Source organism: Zosterops lateralis (assembly GCF_965231275.1).
Source record: "Zosterops lateralis genome assembly, chromosome: 12".
In the NCBI taxonomy this organism is placed as follows: Eukaryota; Metazoa; Chordata; class Aves; order Passeriformes; family Zosteropidae; genus Zosterops; species Zosterops lateralis.
The window spans coordinates 14,139,813-14,161,789 of NC_139772.1; the positions used below are offsets into that span (position 1 = coordinate 14,139,813).

Genomic DNA, 21,977 nt, shown 5'->3' on the forward strand with positions numbered 1-21,977 from the left:
ATCTTAGTGCTTATCTTTCTTTTAACTCAGAGCTGGGCTTGTTTTCAGAGGAACACTGGGTGTTGAACTGCTCTGTAGAAGGCAGAACAGTCTCCTGCTGTAGACCACAGAACTAAGCCCAGCTACGTGGCATGACTAAGCTATTACGAATGCATAAAATTCACACATCCAAAACTGTTTCCAGTGTAAAATTTTGATAACATTGCTGAAAAACTCAGCAATGCCTCTGTTGACAGTCTGCTTTATTAGCTGTCTGACAACTGCCTTGGTGAGCAGGGCACAGAGCAGACAACGTCTAGAAACAGGCTGAAGAAAGTTCCAGGCATCAGAGGATGGCCTGATCGATCGTTCAGTGGCCAGAGTTGAGAGCCAACTTTGTGGACTTCCCTGCCAGCCATGGAAAGCTGGCTGCTCTTTCCTAGACAAAGTTCAGGACTGTACTGATAGAGCAGGAAACGCCCTTCTAATTCTCTTTCCTCCTGTGAGTGGATACAGTGACAACTGCTCAAGAGACTGTCATTTGAGACCAACACAACATGTAGGTCACTAGGTTAGTAAACCTGCCTTGGAAGCACTCATGGAAAGCACGATTCCTGAACTACCTGGGGCTTCTAGAGCTGGAGAATACAGAACCTGAAACACAGCTCTGGGCAGGTCACTGGCACCCCCTTATCTCACTTCCTTCACAGAATCACTAGATTGGAAGAGACCTTCAAGACCACTGAGTCCAACCCAGCCCTGACACCTCAACTAAACCACGGCACCAAGTGCCACATCCAGTCTTTTTTTAAATGCAGCCAGGGATGGTGACTCCACCACCTTCCCAGGCAGACCATTCCAGTACTTTATCACAAAACTTAAAACAACAAAAAACCTGCCCATACAAGAAATCAAATTCATTTCTCCCCATCTGTCTCTCCAGGATCTTTCCTTTCCCTTCTGCCCTGCCCTAAGTCTGCCAGCAAAGCAGCTGCAGGAGAGAGCCCGGTGTGGATTCACCTGTAACAAGTGCTCCTGCCAGGTCTCACAGGTGTCCTGCTCCAACCACTGAGCTGTGGGATTTTCTTACAGTGTTTTAGGGCCTCTGCCAGTACAAAGAAGCCCAGAGGGAGTTGCTCAGTGTGCTGTAGCCAAGGAGAGAAAGGGCCTGACTGCCCGAGAGGTGGCTCGGACAAGGGAAGGTGGGTTCAGGAGTGTGAGGATGATGAGCACATACATGTCTCACAAGGCAGTCTGCATGTGCCTTAAACAAGACTGTGCACCCACTTTAGTCGAAAAAACATAGAAAGCTCCAAAGCTATTTAAGAGGCTTTCAAAATCCTGTAACAGTACCAGGAACACAAAGTCTCAGCCACCTGGGGCTTCTGCTAAATAACCTTCTGAGGAATTTCAGGAGAATTAAGATTAAATTGTTTTGATAATTACATTCAAACACCACTTCACTAAATGTTACAAAGGGGCAATGCTCTAAAGAGAGAATAACTCACCTATTGTTAATTTTGTTTTTAAATCTTCTATTTCAGGACTGATACATTAACCAGAGCTTGAGTGCAAACACATACACCATTCTTTGACACACCATTAGCTGAACATTTTTAAAAGCAGGGAGAACAATTCTAAGCTTGCTCACGCCAGACAGCTTTGCCTTTAGGGAGGAAAAAAACCCCAAAGCATCAGCAGGTTGCTGGATTTTCTTTTTTCAGTATGACTTTCTAGCACATCCCACTGTCTGCAGGAAGGCATAAGATAGACATGAATGGTGCAGCCTCCTGGCTTGTAGTTCACCAGCTGCCCTCTAACCTATGATTCAAGCTGTAATTGTACCAGTTTGTGCACATGCACCAAAGCCAGCAATCCAAAAACTCATGCCAACACTTCAGATCAAAATGTCCTCGACACTTGTCCTTCTCTCACACCTAACAAAACACCAAGATATTCAGATACTTACAGCAAAAGAGAAGTATTTTCTATGGAAAAAAAAAGCCTTAGAAATTGAGGAAAATAACTACAGTTGTGTTTCATATGCTCAGAAACCACTATTTCCCTGAGGGGAGAGATTTATTAGGAAAAAGACGGATTTCTTATTACTGATAATGGAAACTCACTGAATTCCATCTAATAAACACGCCTTAAAAACCAAGGAGCAGCACTTCACCCCAGACTCTGCACTGCCAGGTATCCCTGCTGCATGGGCAAAGCCCACCAAGCACACAAAGCTCCCATGGCAGAGCTATGCTTCCAAGGCACAAGTCTGGTCACAGGAATGGCAGATCAAGGGCAGGTAATTACAAGTAGTCCTCTGAAGAGAGATGGTGATGCATTGGTCAGTCATGCAACCTTGTGAGTCATGTGTGAACATTTGACTTTTATTAGACCTCAGCAACATAATGAAGAATAGAAAAGGAAATAAAAATCATGCTGGCACAGCCACTGCCCTGCAATGCGAACTTTACAGTTACCACACACACACACACCAGGAAAATAAAATATATTGTCAGGACAGAAGGAAATACAAAGCACACAAGATACTTGAAAGATGAGGAATCTCAGAGTAAGACCACTGCCTGCACTGCTTTGAAGCAATGAATAAATTCAAAGTCTGCTGAGAAATCATAAGTTCAATAGAGGAAAAAATAAACACAAAAACTAGTTTGAAATTCTGAACACAACTTACTGATAACAGAGCAGAACAAGACAAATATGACATTAGCTGGCCTTCAATTTACTACGAGGTGGCAGCTCTTTAAGTTGCTGCCTCTGTGTTGAGAGGGAAACCACACAGTGCACATGATGAGTCTTGCTCCACTCTGTGAGGATATCACCACACAGCTACATGACCAACAGAGGACATTTCCAAACACATTGCCAGGTAGGGGAGATAATGATATGAAAGGAAATTTGAATGAAGAAACCTAAGGAGTTACAGGCCAGGAAGTGCTCTATGACAAATCATTGCCTTTATCACTAACTTACTGCTTACACTAATAAACATATCCTTGCTATTCCTTAATTTTAACAAACAAGCAAAAAGCTTGAGGAGAATTGACTCTGATTCCACCTGATGGGCAGAATATGAGGGATGTCTTACCTTACAGGAGGGAAACAAAACATTAAGTGATCTATTTCAGTCCTACCCATTAGACTCACAGCAAATGAAATGCACTTCAAGCCAAGACCTCCTATGTGAAAACACTGATAATGTACCAGGGGAGAGCACTGCACGGTTGTGCAGAAAACCATCATGTCCCTCTAAGAGGAAAAAAAAAAAAAAAAAAAAAAAAAAAAAAAAAAAAAAAAAAAAAAAAAAGAAGCAGAGACTAATGTATCAGTGAGAGAACAAGGGAGCCACTGAGTGATCACTAAATGATGAGGCCACAGAGTAGGATACCACAGTGGCTACCACGAAGAATTGCAGTGAAACTCCATGTGTAGGAGGCTGAAGGTAAATGAAAAGGAAAGTTAAAGACCTCAGGGAAACCAAGAAGCCCACCCTCCTGCAAACACACACTGGTATCACAGCTGATGATAAGGGAGTTGTGTGGACAAGCTGGATTACGTCTATCAGCAATCTAAGAGTGGGTAAACAACCAAGTCTAAGCTAATAAACAATCAGCATCAGCAGGAGCTATGACAAGACTTGTGCAGAATGCAAAACACAGCACTAAAATACCCTGGAGAAGCTTCCTACTCAAGTGATGGACAGGGGAAGCTGAAAACTTTCAGCTAGCAGGAACCTCTAGAGAATGTCTGGATGAAAAGGGAAGAGACAAGAAGTGATCACGCAGCTACAATTGTGCTTCACTCATCTGAAAAAGAACACACCACGGGAAATTCACAATCTGTTCAAGCAGACCTATAAATAGGAACCAACAACAGAGATTGGGGCACAAAGCAATAATAGCAATGTCCTAAAGGGAGGGACAGAGGAATGGGTGCCAGGAGGAGAAAGGGCCTCTTTTGCTGAGTGGACTTCAGCAGAGAACAAAGACACGGGCAAAAGCGCTTACAGAAGAATGGGCCAGATTTAGATCAAAGAACAGATCAATTCTGTGCATTTGGATAAATGCAAAACAAAAACACATTCAGCAGCATCACAGACTCTCAAAATAATACGACAAATTTTTAGAATGCACAGTCCTCCAGAAATCCACAGTCAAATACAGGAGCCCAAGAGGAGACGAGGTGCAAGGGAATATTTCAGATGGCTCACAGGTGATGAGAACATTCACTGTTTAAAAATCTGTATAGTTTAACAAGAAAATAGAAAAAAAAACAATACCAGGAAGAAAACAAGAGAAAGTCACAGTACTCAAGTAGATAGATGGATACATCCATCACTCATAGCAGTGATGGATGTACAGAAAATTAGTAGAAAAGCAGAACTGAGCTGAGGACCAGCATAAAAAAAGAAAACAACACCAAAACAAATACATGCATTCAATGCAAGACAAAGGACAGAAAAACTAAAATCCCGAGGCAAAGCTAGGGCTAAGTAGAAAAAAAACCCTCTTATATTGAAGAAAACAGTGATACAGACATAAAATGAAAAAAAAAAAAATCAAAAAACTCACCACCAAACACACCAGCATTCAGAAAACGGAGCAGGCTGAATAAATTTAGGAGAGAAAAGGCAGCTCTTATGTCTGTGTTTCTCCACGGACCAAAGTTTCACTCTGTGAGAAAACCTGGTAACACTGGCTGAGCACCAGAATGAACTCTGGGCTCAGGGGCGAGAGTTTGCAATAACGAAACAGAAAATGAAAAGTAAGGTGACTACATTCTAGAGACCTCATTAAGAATGTCGGTCTTAGTCCCCTCTGTACCCAGAAGGGACAGTGCACCTACTGCTGCACAGCAGAACGTACAAAAACCTGCAGTTCCTAAAAAGAGGGAGTCAACGAAGGCCTGCGAGACAGAAACAGCGATCAGCAGGACAGAACCAAAGGGCTTAAAAGAGAAACTCAGGCGCGACATGGGCGTGATACAGGCAGTGAAAAAAGCCTGCGTTATAAGCGCTGGAGGGGGAGAGCGGGCAGAGCCGAGGTGTCACCGCACCCCAGGACAGACAGGTGCCGAGCCTGATACCGCCCAGGAGCGCAACACCAGAGATCCGGGTAAACCAGGGCGTTTGGGGGCCCGCTCCACACCGTCACAACTCCCCTCTACAGACAGAAAACTCGCCGTGGAGAAGCATTTCCACACTGAGAGCAGCCCACAGTTTTCAGGGTTCTGACTCCTCACACCCGTGTAATGACACCCAAGGGCTCAGCACCACTGCCGCCTTCCCGAGCCGCCAGAGCAGCACGTCGAGTCTGCGATCCCGCGATTCCATGTCATTCTGCCCCCCGCACACCAAACCCGCCGTAGCCGAGCCCTTGTTTTGCAAGTCACGGGAGCCCCGGGAGCTCTCCCGCAGCCGGGAGGCGCCGGTGGGAAGTTCCAACCCCCCCGGCCCCGAGCAGCGCGGACCCGCCGTTCATTCACCTTTCGCCGCTTTCTCTAGCGAGCTCCCAGCTCCACACGCCAGCACAGCTCCGGGGCCTCGGGGAGAGCCCCGCCAGCCCGGGGCTGCACCTTGGCCCCCGCCTCTTCCCCAGGAGGGGAGGCACCGGTGGCTCCAGCGAGGCAGCCGGGGGGCACTGACAAGCCCCGAGGGGCACCCGCATCAGCCATCCGAGCCGACGGGACCCCGGGCCGCTGCCTGGGCCGGGGGGCTGCGCTGGCCCGGGCCCGCCCCAACCGGGACCTCGGCTCGGCGGCCCCTGGGGGAGCGGAGGGCGGGCTGGGGAAAGCGCGGCGCCTTCATTCATTAACGCGCGGCCGGCAACGGGGCCACCAGCGCCCAGCCCGGCGCTGTCCCTTCCCCTCAGCCCGACGCGCGCCCCGCTCCGCCCCAGCCCCGCGGTACCCGCCAGCCGGGCCGCGCCCGCCCTGCCTCGCCTCACCTCAGCTCAGCTCCGCGCAGCTCCGCCGGGAGCGCAGCGGGGCCGCCACGGACCCCGCGCCCTGCGCCCCTACCCGGCCCCGGCCCGGCGCTGCCGCCGCTCCTTTGTGCCGAAAGATGGAGGCGACCCACGGCCCGGCCCCTCCCCGGCCCCGGCCCCGCCCCCGCCCGCGGCCGCGCCCCCCGCCGTCTCCCGGGCGACCCGCCCCGCCCTCGGCCCCGCCCCCGCCGCCGGAGCTTCGCCCAATCGCGGCGCGGGACCGCCGTGACGTCTTCCCTGCGGCCAACCTCCGTCCGCTCCGCGCGCCGCTGTGCCCGCCGTAAGAGCGGCGGGGATTGGCTGCCGCGGGGGCGGGGCCGCCGAAGGAAGGGCTCGCTCGGTTGGCCGCGGCGGGCGGAAGGGGCGGGGCGGCCGGCGGAGGGGAGCGGGGTCAATGGCGACGCTGCGGGCCCGGCGGTGCCGCTCGCTGTGAGGGGCCGCGGTACGTGCCGGGGGCGGGCCCGGGGCGGCGGGGCCGGAGGAAGCGCCCGGGGGCGGGGAGAGCGGCCGCGGCCGGGCCGCCGGGCCCATGGGGTGCAGGGGTGGAGAGGGCCGGGCCTGGGCCCCGCGAGCGCGGCGGGCCGGGGGCCGCTCGGGGGACGGGGGGCTGGAGGGACGGGGAGCAGGAGGTCGCGGTGGGCACCGGAGCAGCTGGAGCCCGGCACGCCCGGGGGGATCCCCGCACGGAGCTCCGGGGACACCGCAGGAAGCGGAGCCCGGGGGCGGGTTCGGGCTGTGGGGAGCGATTCATCCCGTCCGTGTCCGGGGCGGCTCCGGGCTCGGCACGCAGCGCCCTGTCTGATGCGGTGCGGGGAGCGCTGCCCGGCTCGGTTCGGTAGTGGGTTGGTGAAATGGGTAGGTAAGTAGTCTTTGTTGTTTAATGAGCGTTGCATGTACTGGAAGCTGCAGTTGGATACCCAAGATACCGTCGCTGCTCTACATCTGTTCCAGCCTGAGTGGCGGCAAGGGTTATGAAATTTGGGAGGTTTTTTGATCCTGGGGGTGTTACCATCTGGTTTTATAAAACCCTGCGGTTTACAGCTGTGACAAACTTTTGTCGTTTGCAGTGGCAGCGCAGCCCTAGAACACAGTCACCAGACGAAAACATAGATAAGCAGGGAAAAGTTGCCAAGTGCATGTTTTTTGTCGGGTCTGGTTTGTGTGTGTTTGCTTCCGATGGGAGAGAGCAAAGAATACAGCAAGATTAGTGAACTTTATAAGTGCAAGTGAACTTTAATGCGATGCTGCTTTATGTTCCCCATCTCTTTTCCCCAAATGGGGTTGTCAGTGTCAGACACCAGTTTTCAGGATGATGTTGAAAACACCATTGCTGCATATCAGGCCACAATTAAACTTTAATCCACTTCATATATCTTAAAATATATTGTCTGAGTGAAGTGACTGATCCAGGTGGTTTGCTGCTGGAGGCTTTAGTCCCCAGAGGATAGTGTGGTCTTACAGAATCTCCCTCTCTCAGTTTGCTTTTATTACTTTCTGTCACCATTGTATTGGAACCTTTTGTTTCCTCTTTAAATATAGAGGTTGAGATGACACAAATGGAGATAAAAAATATGTTGTTTATGCAGCACTTGGATAGGAAAGCTGGCCTTGTGATCAGGACCTGTATTCAGCAGTGAGATTCAATTTTTATTTTCTCTGTAGGCTTTCAGCTTGAACCACCTTCAGAAATTACACTCAAAGAGCAGGTGTTCCATGCTCTCTGGAAAGTGGACTTGTCTTAGGGTGGATTTTTTTTTTTGTTAGATATCAAAAAAGAAAGAAAGGAAAATCACCAACCCTGGATCTGTCCTTCCCGTCCCCAGCTCTTAAAAGAATTATTTTGTCTTTACTTCTTTTAATAATACTAACCTTAAGAATGCATCCTGTTGTAACAAATACTTGTCCAGCCCTCTTAACTGGGATTTCTCCTGAGACCTCATTTTTTTTCATTTTTGTTACAAGCAATACCCCACAGAAGTGTCAGTTTTTGTGAGGATTTCAGAACTTCCTGCAGGACTGATTCCTTGTGGAATGAAGGAAGGATGATAAATGGGTTTCTCCCCTTATCTGGGTTACTTGCATCCCTTCCTCCTTGGAAGAGTGACTGTTCTGGGATCTTTGTGCTGAAACGCAGACAGGCTGAGATCCCAAATGAATAATACTTGGCAGAATTGTGGGCAGTCCTTAACTTGCTGCAGTTATACCAGGGAGAGAACAAAGTGGAAAAAAGTTACATTTGCATGTCTTTGAATGAACAGCTCTGTGTGTTGTGTTTGTGTTGTACTTCTGTGTACAGTTTTGATGTACAGCCTTGAAACAAAAACAGGTATTAGGGCTTCATTGTGTAGCATGGAGCTGGCAGAATACTTCTGGAAGGAGACACCTAGGATTTACAGAAGCAGTTTGTTTCACCCTGGGCTTACAGGTGTCAAGACCACAAGTTTCCTTGTTAGGTTGACAACTTGGAGCATCTCCACCCTGCACCTGATACTGAAATCTTGAAGCAGAGAGTGGCTGCACTGTGTGGGGAGGGGCTTTGCTCTCTCCAAGGGAAGTGCTGCTCATTTTCTAATCCCAGCTCTGTTTTAGCTATGGGGGATTCCCTCTCTCACTCATCTGTTGACCTCCCAGCCAGGTCCCCCTGGTTTATATACTGGGCACATTGTTCTGTGGTCATGATTCTGTGGAACATCCCTTTGGCCAGTCCTGGCCATGCTCCCTCCCAGTTTCTTGTGTAGCTCCTCACTGGTAGAGCGTGAGGCACTGAGGAGTCCTTGGCTCAGGCTAAAACTGCAGGAGTGTTATCAGTGTTATTGTCACACCAACCCCAAACCACAGAGCTGTACCAGCTACTAAGAAGTTTAGCTCTGTCCCAGGCAAAACCAGAACCGTTGCTAATTTCTGAAATCTCACTGTTAATCACTTCTAAATACATGCATTCAACAACTGAAACCAGGCAAGCTTTCTCAAATTTTCATAGATTGGGCAAAAAGAACTTGGGATTTGATGTTTTGCCATCATTTTATCTCTCTTCAGAACAGACGTGGAGGAACAGAAATAAAAGGATGAGAGTGTAGGTGAGGGTGTTTAATTTTATTTTTAAAAAATATTTATTTTAGCAAAGTAAATCCATTAAAACGTGACTTTCAGAAAAACAGCCTGAGGCAGACAACTGGCAGGAATGACATAATTATGAAAAAAGAATAAAGAAGGAGTAATAGATGATGCTCATTAGTCTTAGCAGTTATGCAGTGAGTTTGTATCTCAGTTCTTACTCTGCAGTGTTCTTTAGAGAACTGAAATTGTTGTAAGGACAGTGAGTCTGTTTCTCAGGATATTTAATACGATTTCACTCACTGAAAAGCATAATCAGACTCCTGATGTTTCTGCATTTTGTGTTTTTAAGGAGACACTATTCCACAATGGATGGGGGAGATGGTACTGCTGACCTGGTGATTAACAAGAGGTTTGTGTCAGAAGCAGAGCTAGAGGAGCGGCGAAAGAGGAGGCAAGAGGAATGGGAAAAGGTCCGGAAACCTGAGGACCCGAAAGGTATAGGCTAAATCTTAATAATCACAGGAAAAAGATCCCAAATTTTTTCACTTTTGTGGAAAATAGAAATAAAAAGTAATCCCATTTCTTTTTATATTCTATAATTTAAAAGGTTTTTACATGAAGGAGCTGCGAAGTGTTGGTGATTTAGTGTTTCTAACATATGGTCCCCCTTCCTGATTTGTTCCTTTCAGAATGCCCAGAGGAGGCGTATGACCCACGGTCATTGTATGAAAGGCTCCAGGAACAGAGAGAAAAGAAGCAGCAGGAGTTTGAGGAGCAATTTAAATTCAGTAAGCACCAGCAGCAAACTGCATGTGTCGTATGCAACAGCTGTGCACAACTTCTAAGTAAAGGGCATATCTGTGTGTCTTGTCTCCCTCTCTGAGAGGGAAACAAAGGCTTCAGGAGAGTATTGTTGAAATCCTGGATTTTTAAAGGAACACTTTCTGGGCACTGAGGCAGCACTGCACACATGCAAAACTCAGAAAGTGTTTGCAGTTATCAAGCTGCATGGCTGTAAAATGTTGAATACTGAGCTTATATAGTATATAAAATAAACCACACACACCCCCCCCCACCAAAAACAAACAAACAAACAAACAAAACACCAAAAAAACAAACAAAAACAAAACAAAAAAAAAACCCAACAAAACCAACAAACAAAAAAACCACCAAACAAACAAAAAACAAAAACCAAAAAACAAACAAACAAACAAAAACAACAAAAAACCACAAAACAAAACAAAAAAAACAACAACAAAACCAACACAAACAAGCTTGATAGCAATCCCTGAAAAAGTGGAAAATGTGGTTTTGTGACTCTTGAACTCATGCTTTAATTCATGCTTGAATCAATTAAAGAAATTCTGTTAGAGCAGCTATTACATTTCCAAGCCATAATTATTTGACTAAAAGTTTTTTGAGAGCAAAGATTATGATTTGGAAGAAGTAAATTTACATGTTCTGATTCTTCATGTTTGAGTTTTCTAATGAAATGGGAACCTAATTTCTATTGATGTTTGAATTTCTGGTTTTATAGAAAAGCCCTTTGAAAAATGGTAAGTACAGATAGCAGCATTAATACATTATAATCTCCAGCTGGACCTACAGGATTCTTTCCACCTAGAGAGTTTTCAGTAAACTTCAGTAAACTTTTGATCCCAGTCATTTTTGGTAACGTGGCTAAGCAGTTCTTGCCCAAGGAGCCACCCAAAAATTGACTGCTGTCAGCCTGAATGGGAAGGGCTTCTAATAACTGTCTAAATGAATAGCTTTTCTTGCCTAGTTATATTAGATCTGCAACACCTTTGCTTTGCTAATCCAAGTACTGGAATGGGAAGTAGCCCTGAGAAGTAAATCCACTTCTGCTTTTAAGGCAACCACAGCAGAATATCAGATACCAGCTAACCTGGAGAAAAAAACCTGCTGCAGGGTGCTTGGGAGGGAACCTCAATAAAATCTCATCTCAAAGGACTTCAGTGGCTGCTCCTCTTAGTCTGCAGATGAGGCAGGCAGAAAATGAAATTAATTCATGTCACTTGCTTCAAAAAATGTCCCGAGTTTCGCTACTTTTCCTCTCTGAAGGGGTCCTCAGCAGTAGCAGTGAGTGCTACAAGTTACTGTTTAAAGATTTATGAATGAGCTCTGCATGAGTTGGAAGTAGCAGGGATTGGCTTTTATAAAGTAACCTCAGATAATAATTGATTTCCAGAGCTTTTCTGTCAGACACAAACTTGCCAATTATGAGTATAAATGGATTTCCTAGCTTGCCCTCAAAGTGACTAGGGCTTGCCTATGTGGATGAAGATTAAAAATATGGTGACTTCATGTAAAAGCCTAAGAATCCTCCTATGGAATTAAACTTCAATGAAGACTAAAGGTGATGTTTAGGCTAAGATTTCTGATGATGACTACAAACAGCAAAATTTGGTCTTTCTAAAACATACTGTTTATTGTCATTCTAATTAAATCATTTGCTCAAGAGGCGCTGAACACTTACAGAACAGGAAATAAAAAGGTCTTCCTGCTGCACTGGCATGTACTTTCCTTAAAGTTAGGTAGCATGTTAAGAAAGAATTTGTTTTTATTTGGAAATTAGGAATTGTCTTGTTTCTACTTTTTAAAAATTTTTGAACAGATGTTAAAACTAATTAGATGGGAATTACTTGCTCTATGAAAATGTACTTCCTCTTTTGAGGGAGCGTTTTTTTTCGTTACTGGTTTAAGAGAAGACAGACTTAGACTTGGTGCCTGAAACCAATAAATTTCTTCTTTCTTTATTCAGAAAATATGGTAAGAGGCTTAGATGAAGATGAGACACATTTCCTTGATGAGGTTTCTCGGCAGCAAGAGCTACTAGAAAAGCAACGAAGGGAAGAAGAGCTGAAAGAACTAAATGAATACAGAATATCCTTTGCACTAAAATGGCTGGTGGTTACCTAGAGGAGGGTAAGAGTGGGATGTAGTTTGTTCTGTCAGTTGACATTCTTTTTATAAAACTGTTTTACAGAACCTTTATAATGATACACTTTTAAAGTTTAATGGTTTCATTGTAGCTCTGATAGACCACTGCAATATTTGATATTCCCCCCTCTCAACTCCCACTTCTTTGATACTTTTCTTTCCTTCTCCCCTCTCCATTGTTTAGGGGTTTGGCGTTTTTTTGTTATTGAGGTCATGAAATACCATCACTAGAAAGAGAACATAAAGAAAAAATAGTCTATTATTTCTAATCTTTTACTTTTTGTCTTCTTATGGAAAATTACATGCTCTTGTTTTTAACTGTATATTGCCTGATTTTAACATACCTGTTTGAAATAATGTGTGGATTGCTCTCTCTGTTACTCTTCTTGGACTATTAGATACTTTTTCCATTGCTGATACCTGCAGGATAAGAAATTAAATAAATCTGTGCAGATGTGCTGACTTTCATCTGGGAAGTCAGTGCCCGTGGAGTCTCAGCTCCTTTATGTAATACACACTTGTAGGGAGGACTAAGAGCAGGACAGTTTGGCTTTGCTGATAAATGCCTAATTGTCTTGTAGACATGCTAGAAAGTCACACAGGATGTTTTTCTTCTCTAATTAGTGCCAGTCAAGGGAGTTTGGAATGATTTGAGAATTTCTGTGCTAAGCAAAATGTTGCTTTTTTGAGGTTTACTGAACCTGTGCATAATATGATGGTTTCCGTGTCTCCGTTGCTTTTGAATTATGGGTGAACAAACACAAGTTCTTGGGGAAGCTTTGGTGTTAAGGAAAGAGCTTGTGGACACAAGGAGGTGACCAAAACCAGTCAGCAAATAAAATTGAATAGTGCTGATACTACAAAGGTTGGTCTTACCTTGTGTTAGTCAATGATTTACAATTTGGAGCATGTGTCCTGTGAAGAGCATCTCAATTAACTCAGGAATGCATTTATGAAAAAGCAATCCTGATGCATTTATTTAACTTCAGAAATAGGCTCCACTTAGCTGATATATTTGGAGTATTTTCTTGATTTGCTGGATCTAATCATGGGATATTTGTGGGATATATTTAGTTTTGGTGATGGTTGCTCGCGGGGCTGGCTGATCCAGGGTTGTGCTGTGGGAGCAGCTGACAGCTCTCGTTATGTCACGTACATCTGGGGTGAACCATACCAGCCCTGAGAGAATTTCAGTTGCCTTGAATTAGCCACATAACACACAGATCCCTGAACAGCCTGATCAAGATGTACAGGCCATATTACCTCAGTCTCTGCACTCTCAGTAATACTGGCAGCTCTGAATCTCTAGTCTTGCTGTAAAAATTAAACTGTAGAAATTAGTGGTGATGGGGTGGAGGAAGGGGAGAGTGTTTTATAGTCACCTCCTCTTATGAGAAAATCAAGTGTTGCCCATTTAATTTTCTTTTTAAATTCCTTTTGTTTAACCATAGTATTTCAATCAACCTCAGAGAAAAATGACTTGTGTTTGAATTTTTTTGGTGGTGTTCTGAAATGCAAAAGTGTTTTTTGATTCTGCAGGTTGTTACTAACAGTTTATCACTGCAGTCACAAAAACCACTGTGCTGCATCTGTAGGTACTGTTTAAGTGCTCTTCCAAATAAATAAGGGGGATGTCAACATAATGGATTTCATTATTTGCTCTTTTTCCTGGTATAGCATCTAATTTAAGCTACCCAGAGGCATTAATTTCATGGTAAAAACTCAATATTCAAGTACAGAGATTTTTTTTTCCCTTAATTTTTCAGGTTGAACAATCACAAAATTATATATCTTCAGGATAAATATGCCTTCGAATATTTTAATGTACTCTTGAGCATAAGAAATTCATATGCATGGATGAATAGGACTTTTTCTTTCTCATGCATGAACAACTAGGTTTGTTTGTTCCTTACCCTGTCCAGACCCCATGTTCAGATAAAGATTTACAAATACTTTTAAAGCCATTTCCAAGAAGTATTTGAGAACAAGATCATCTTGTCTTCACTGATATCTAAATGGAGGAACAGTCCCCCTCCAAAAAGCTGGCTTTACTGAAGGACAGCTTGTTTAGTGCAGTTGATATTTAAGATTGAGAGGTTTGTTTCTAATGTTGTCTTCCTGAGAGGGAACACTTCTTGGCTGGGTGTAACATTGCATATGCTAATGACAGCAGGATGTATAAAATACCTACTAAAAATGTGCTGTGCCTTTCTAGTTGGGGAGTTTTAGGAGAATGCCATCCTGGATGGAAGCTAAAAGCCTGTAATTTGTTATTTTTTAAAAGAAAATCCTTTGAGCTCCTCAGCCAGGCTTAGAATATAACAAGGTAATGGACTTGAATGTGGCAGTTGAACACTGCAGCGTGTGGAAGAATTGTGTGGCAGCATCAAATTCTGTTTGACACAAGGAGCTTTCAGATGAGTTCAGACAGCCACAGGATGGCACTCCTGTGCCATCTCAAAAATAGATAAAATTGAACAGTGGTTTGGGCTGTGAAGAGTTTTGGTTGAAGTAAGGAGCAGTCTGGGTTACTGCTGTATCCTTAGGAACATCAAATAATAAATGGCATCTGAACATTCCTGCCTGTAAAGTGATTGGAGACTGAGTGTCACTTTAAAGCAGAGCCTAAGAGTTTTTGATTTTCAGATGTTCAGTGAAGGGAAAAATGCTGTGGCTTCAAATATATGGGCCATCAACATGAAATTCACTATCCAACATATGTCTGCAGTGACTGGGGCAGCTGTGAAACTCCAGCTTTGTGGAATTGTAGTCAGAGGTGAAACTGTTAGAACACTAGATTTATGTTTATAAACATGCTTTTAAACTAGGTTAATTTGCCTTCATCTGTGCAGTTAAAATTTTTGCAGAATTTTGTGTGGTTCTCCTGACATCTCATCTACAAACAGAGTCTTTGACATATTTCTCTTACACAAGGAGATTTGTTCAGTGTATGCAGAGTGTGCCCTAATGAACAGACCCAGCTCCTTCTTATCCCATCTGAGAACCTGCTTAAGCTTCTCCACTTCGTTATAGGTTTCAGCTGCATTCCACCTTGCTAACACTGTTTTAATCTACTTAGCTTTTCTGAGCAGTTGCAATCATTTTTTGGGTGAATCTTGGACCACAGTTCCCCTTAGTTAATGTCTCCTTTCTTTTGGGATCGGTTCTCAGACCAGCAGTAGAAGCCTTGTGGTCCTTACAGAGAGATGAGCTGAAAAGGTAGAGTGCTAAAGACCAAACCCAAAAAATGAAACTGTTCTGTCTTGCTAGGCTGAAATCTGCTGGGCTCAGCAAAAAGAGGGTTCAAGGGGTGGAAGTGGGTGCATATATTGCTACTTAGCTTTTCTAGTAAGGATAAGAGTGTGGAGCAGCAAATTTAAATTACAAACATGTTGATCCCCGTAGAAGTGAAGTACTGCATTGCCTGTTTGGTTTGTTTTGGTCCAGCCTGACCTTTTTTGCTTTTCTAAGGCTTTTAGGAAAAGGTAGGATGGTGAATATGTTCATGGGTGCTGGGTGTTTTGTGTTACACCTTTCTGGCTTCAGAACAGCAGCTCCCTGGCTGCTGCCTGGACATCTTCACAGGGAGAGCTGGTCCTGATACCTGAGAGAGCTCTGACCCCAGAGGGTGAAGTGTCTTCTCTTTTGGCTGAGGTTACCAGCTCAATGTCTTTACAAATAAGTTTATTTTGATAGAATATGTGAATGAACTTCGGTCGCTGCTGTCAGCAGAGCTGGCTAAATATATCAGGGAGGAAATGTCTGTTCTCCCCGTTCCTTCCCTTGATCCTTAACCCTTAATTCACAGCACTCTCGCTAAAGTGGGAGTCAGTATGGACCCAAAGAAGGAAACTGAGAAGAAATTGCCCATGAAGTCAGTGGAAAACAAGAACAAATTTTCTCAGGCAAAGCTGTTGGCAGGAGCTGTGAAACACAGAAGGTTAGTTTCACACCTCTATAAATTCATGAGGAACGGAACCCAGTTAGCAGTGTAAAGGGAGACAGGCCAAAACTGCCTCCAGAGAGTGAGATGTAAACCTTAGCCCTAAAGAAAAAAGGAGGAAGGTATAAGAAAAGACCAGTCTTGTTTCTATAGGCTCTCACAAACTGTGGGGAAAAACATCAAGCAAATCAAATAGATAAGTGTGTGTAAAGCAAGTGGGTAGGATCTTCATTTTAGAGTGCCAGGCTTGGGCAATCCTGCTTGGGGTTTGAGGGAATCTATTTTACATCTCTGTTTGTAGATATCAGTGTCACCTCACAAATGCAATTCCATTCAGTTTGCCTAATTTATCAGCCAATTTTACCTGTGTTTAAAATGGATTGTTTTAATTGCTGCTGAGGACAGCATGGGGAAGACAAGGTTGCAAGAGAGGAGCTTTGTGTACCATTTTGGTCCTGAGGTTATCAGAGAAACTTCCCATGTTCCTCAGTGATTTGCACTGATACATCAACACCCTTCCCATCCCAGGGAGGTGACTGCTGGGTTTGTGATGTTCTTGCTGCTTTGATCTTGGCCTGCAAACACAGCTGCTGGTGTGCTACAGGTTATGGAGAAACCAGGCATGTGAGACCAGACTTATTTCCCACAGATGAATCATCTAATACTTACAATGATTACTGACATCTCAAAATTCAGTGTGTTCAAATCATCTCAGGGAATGTGAGATTATTTTAGAAGCTTATCTTGTAGGGTGAAGTTTAGCTCACAGTACAGCAGTTAATTCAGTGTCTGAACACTGAAGTAAGCACTTCCACTACCTAATGTCTGTGGGGTTGTGTGATAGTTTGGGTTTTGGGAAGGCAGAAAAGAAAAACCCTGAGCTGATAACAAGCAGCCAATAATGTTGTTTTTGTCTTGTAACTAATAGTATTTAACCCAGTGGGATGTAGAAGAGGAGCTGGCATGTGCTTTAATGGTACTTCTGAAGTCTGCAGATGGCATCTGTTTAAAGAGAGCATCTTAACTGACATGTCAGTGCCATTGCAGACTTGCTTTGCAGTCTTCTATTTTTGCCATCTTATCTTTTATTGCAAAGTGGCCCAAAGCAAGTGTAGTGTGAGCTCAACATCTGCTCCCTGAGCTTTGTAATTTCCTGTAAAGGATGTATTACTATTAAAAGCTCTCTGCACAGAATAACCTTTCATCTGTACTGTATGTTCTGATAGGGACCAAAAAGAGTTAATGCATAATAATGCTCATGCTTCATCAGTTCATCACTGCTGATTCTGGGAAGCATTTGTTTATGTGGATGCCTTAGAATTGGGAACATGCAGGAGCAGGGGGAAGGGAAATCTGAGCAGTGACAGGGGAGAGCTATAGAAGCTCTGAAGAGTCAGATGTCCAAGTCATGGTCCTTTCTCCCAGTGCCACTTTGGACCCAGAAAGGACCTTTCTGGACACTGCAGCTCTGTGAATTGCTGTAAGACTCTCTGGGCTTACTGGGTGCAAGATTTCTAGATGTTTTAGAACAGGCTCTCTAAGTGCTTGAAGGAGGGTAAGGAAGCCCTGCAAGGGAAAAGCCATGAATGTTGGCACCAGCAGGCGTGGTAATCATCCACATGCGCAAGGCTGTGCTCATGTGGGTGTCTGAAGCTCAGACAGTCATTCCCAGTCTCCTGTGGGGACACATCCTGCTGAATAGGCAGCTCTAAGTTGCTGTGCAAGGAATTTGACTTGAACTCTAAGAGGTGTGTTCCTTTCCCAGGTTAACAAGTGATACTTGTAGTGTAGGTGTTGAGGATCCTGCATGTTCCCCAAGGAGCCTCAGTCACTGGCAATTGGAAGTGGTGATAGTCATCAGGGGACACTGCTGGCATTTACTGTAGCATTTGAGGCAAGGATGTAACAATGACTTCACAGTAATTAAGTGGTTGCCTATGAAGAACAAGACACTTTATTTTTTTTTTATACAGTTCAGATGGTGGTAACAGTGTGAAGAGGTTGAAACTAGACACTGACCACGACGAAAAGAATCAAGGTATGTCCCAGCTTCTGAATGTGGGAAGTTATGTGTCTGTCACTGAACAGCAACTGAGTTGGGGTTAAATCTCATGGAGGCTTTGCTTTTCTGTTCCTTCACTGGGCAAGACAGCACGGACTTTGGTTGGCACGTTCTCTTTTAAAGCAGTAGAAATGGTAAGTGTGGGTGCTGACAGCCTTGATGGAAAATAGGGCTGCAGGAAACCTCTGCAGGTTATCTGGATGTCTCCTGCCCAAACCAGTCCTGACAGATGTTTGTCTAAGGAGTTTTTAAGTATCCACAGATAGAGACTGTGCATCTTCCTTTGAGAGTTTATTAATCTGAAAGGGTTTAACCTGACAACTAATGGAATTGTCCTTAGGTGCATTTCAAGCCTAATGCTTCTTCTGTGGGCAGGAGATGTGGAGAACAGATCATCCCCTTCCTGTTCACAGCAGCACTGCATGTATTTGTATACATCCACTTCAGCTTTATGCTCTGAAGTGATTCAGTCCATCCTGAAATCAATTTGTTTCAGAAAATTGTGGGGAATTAGAAGAAAAATTAAGTTGTGTTTCAGCTTTAGCTGTCAGGGCTGCAATTGACTTGCTGTCAAGATACTCTGACACAAATCGGGTGAGCTGCAGTTGTGTAACGACAACCCAAGGCGCTTCCTGAATCTCCTTCTGTTCAGTAAACTTTCAGAACAGTAGAAATAATTAATTAGCCATGGAAGATGGGAGATGTTGACTAGCAGAATGATGGAATAAAACTTTTTCTCAACTATGCTGTTATATTGCAAAAAAAAAAATACTCAATTACTCAAAACAGAGCCATTTATTCTTATTTAGTAGGTTTGGTACTTGACAAGCATCAAACTGACAACTTAAGAATAAAAAATCTGTAATGCCAGCATAGAGCTGGGCTTAAACTAGTGATGAGAAGAAAAAAATCCCCTGAGGTAGCAAGTCCTTCCTGTCAGAATGGCTTTATTACAGCATAAAGCTGCCTTATGCTTTAATTAAATCCTGAAATCATCCGCTGCTTATGTGGGAAAAGCAGGTGAGTGACACGTGGCGGTTCCTGGGCTGATTGAAAGCCCTTTCCTGCACTGCACTTTTTGACTGAGGTTTCTCTGTTGCAGAAAAACCCTCCTGTGTCCCCTTGGGGAGCAGCTCAGTGGGAGGCTCCACAGTGCACTGTCCCTCAGCAGCCGTGTGCATTGGGATCCTGCCTGGCCTGGGCGCCTACTCGGGGAGCAGCGATTCCGAGTCCAGCTCGGACAGCGAAGGCACTATCAATTCCACTGGGAAGATTGTCTCTTCTGTCTTTCGTGGCAACAGTTTCTTTGATGGTCCATAACAAAATCCCTCCGTGTGTAATGTAGTGCAGAATATCTTCCAAAGCCCTGATGGATGCTTGTTGCATCCTTCTGCCCCAAATACAATCTTTCTAGCTAACCTCTCAACTTTAATACACTCAGATACTCCTAAAGTAACTCATTATTTACCCCTCCCCCTGCCCACCCCCATCCCCAACTTTCCATTTCTGGGGTGCATACTGAGCCTGGAAGAAAAGCTGCCATCTTACAGCAGAAGGCACACCTAACCATGTCACAAAGGTCTGAGGGTATGGAGGAGAGAGCTTTATCTTTTACAATTCTTATGGAAAGAATTATGTTGATTTAAGAAGTTTATACAAGACTAACAGGAAAAAATAATCACTTGAAGCAGTGAAGTCTTGTAAAAGCAGCCATGTGTTCTGTTTTAAAATGTCATTTTTATTCTGTATTTGAAAAATGGGGGCAGAACCAAATTTGAGCAGATGGTGAAGTGTAGATTGCCATGACACTGTAAAGAAGTTTTAGTGTTACATGATTAAAGACGTTCTGAATGCATTTTTTATCTCTGCCTGTGCCATTCATAATTGTTCTCATTCCATTAATCAATTTCTGCTCAACTCAACCAGCACTTCAGTCAAACCACCATCCACAAGAGGTGTAGGTCAGTTTCCCCCAAAAGCAGAGGTGTTGATGGAAAACTTGGTCCAAGTGAGTTCACAGGAACTGCAGCTGGCTTTTCTTCTCAAAGGCTGTTGGTCCAGCACCAGGGCTTGACAAGTCATGTAGCTTTTCAGCAGCAGTGTCCTGAAGGGCATCAATCCAGCGTGGGTGGGACTCCCCTGTTCAGCCCAACTCCTTTGTAGGGAAGTTTGAGAATTCCAGAATGGAATTCTGGAATGGCCTGAGGGCCCATTCTTTTAATCTCAGTGTGATGATGGGAATTTGAAAGGTTGGAACAGCTCGGCTCAGCTGCTCAGGGGTGGATATGTCTTTTTGCCAAACTGCCACAGCAATCCTGCTCTAAGTACTACCCTTGTGAGACATCAGCTGGTCAATGTGTACCAAAGGGCAGTTACTTGGAGGTGACACTGAGAGACTTGTCAGGGAAAGCAAAGAAAACAAGGCCCGTAGTGGATTTATGCCTTGAGTGTTGAATTTTCCAAAGGAAATGGGGAAGAGTTGTGCTTACAATGAAGCTATCCTTAGCTAAATACCCTTTCTGTTTGCACAGCCCTGTTCTACAGTCCGATCCTTACAAACACACTGAAATTCCTCCCCTGTTCTGGGCTGCCTGGCACCTCCTGTGTTTGCTCCAGAGTTGCTCCTGCCTCTTCTCTAGCTACTGTAATTACGGCACTTTCAGGTGGAAAATAAGTAGATCTTGTGCAGTCTCCCTAATGCTTTGCCTTTGGCGACTTTCATCTTACTGAGCTATGGAATGAAATGGAAGTGGTGCACCAAAAAAAAGGCATTTTTAAAATTAAAGTTGCCTGGGCAAGATCCTCAAGGAGTTGGTATGAGAGCTGCTGGTGGTCTTCCCTGGCATTAAACTAGATCAATAATCTGACTGTAGGGTCAGAGCAGCCTGGCCCAGCTGTCAGCATGCTGGGGCCATTTTCCTGAGTGGTATCTTGCACAGCTGCAGTCAAAATGCCATGATTTAGGCAGAAATCTGTAGTGGGAGTTTCCAGCCAATTGTGGCAAATGCAGTGGTGGGCTGTAGGTGAGATGGTGTGCTTACTATGGTGTGTGTATTATGGTGTGTATATGGGGCTGTGCAAGGCTAGGAGGAGACATAATCCAGGAAAAGCAGATGTGAGGGCCCTCTGCCTTTCTCCTGTTCCTAGAAGAATGGAATGGGACACTGGGGGAATGCCTTTGAGTCTGAGTCAGCTCTGCTGTTCTCAGGGCCTGGCCCGTGTAAACAAACTGCAGAGCTGTCCCAGCTCCTCACTCCATCCGTTGGCCCCATTTACCTTTGTACATCAGAAGCCATCTGACATTAAAATACTCCAGTGCCCTGGGAGATATGCTGGGAAGTGCAGAGTGCATGGGATGCAGGATAAATCAGACCTGAAAAGGGCAGCTGTGGCAGTAACCTTGCCCCGAGCTGCCAAAGCTGGAGACGAAGAGCTTTGGCTGGCTCCAGCAATTCTCATTCACTGGTGAATTTAGATACATTTTTTTGTTATTTTTAAGGGAAAACCATGACTGCATAGTGTGTGCTTCATCCCCTCCCCAGGGACAGCTCAATAAACCGCTTGTTGTCTGTGCTGGTTGTTAAAGCTTCAGCGAGGTGCTAAAAAAACCCGACAAACCCCCACAAACACTCTACTAGCAGAAGAGCTTACAAGCTCCTGCAGCTGCGTGTGAGGTTCTCTTATGGAAATTAAAAAAAAAAAAAAAATTCCAAAGCCGCAGACTTCGATCTGGAAGCTGAGCTGGATACAGCATTATTTTTAAACAAGCCACCCTTCAAAAGCTGCTTCTCCCTTTGGAAAAGGGTGGTGTTGGTTGTTTATTTTCCCTTCCAGGAGGTTTTGCAAGGCAAATATTTCTCAGAGCAGTCCCACCTCTCCCAAGGGATGGGGTCTCACCCAGCACTGTGCTTGGGGCCATCTGTGTGCTGGTGACTCGGTGGCAGCAGTGACAACCACAAGGTTGCTGGCA

The 21,977-nt window shown here is 44.7% G+C and overlaps 2 protein-coding genes across 4 annotated transcripts in view; one reads left to right on the plus strand and one right to left on the minus strand.

The window, feature by feature from the left end:
* The window catches only part of RSPRY1 (ring finger and SPRY domain containing 1), a 33,686-nt gene extending 27,677 nt beyond the window's left edge, over window positions 1-6,009 (minus strand). Inside the window, exon 1 of one of the 3 annotated variants that reach the window (XM_083869929.1) lies at window positions 5,946-6,009. The gene's annotated coding sequence lies outside the window, so the exon portion shown is untranslated. Of the gene's footprint in view, window positions 1-5,484; window positions 5,506-5,945 lie in introns of those variants that run through there. The other 2 variants (XM_083869930.1, XM_083869931.1) reach the window with 2 other exon arrangements.
* A 334-nt stretch (window positions 6,010-6,343) lies between these two features.
* On the plus strand, window positions 6,344-19,862 carry PSME3IP1 (proteasome activator subunit 3 interacting protein 1). Its single transcript, XM_083870286.1, has 7 exons — window positions 6,344-6,426; window positions 9,391-9,536; window positions 9,731-9,829; window positions 11,824-11,947; window positions 15,811-15,942; window positions 17,919-17,983; window positions 19,110-19,862. Exons 2-7 carry the CDS (start codon window positions 9,407-9,409, stop codon window positions 19,325-19,327), a joined length of 768 nt encoding a protein of 255 aa, XP_083726412.1. The 5' UTR covers window positions 6,344-6,426; window positions 9,391-9,406; the 3' UTR covers window positions 19,328-19,862.
* The last annotated feature ends 2,115 nt before the right edge of the window (window positions 19,863-21,977 follow it).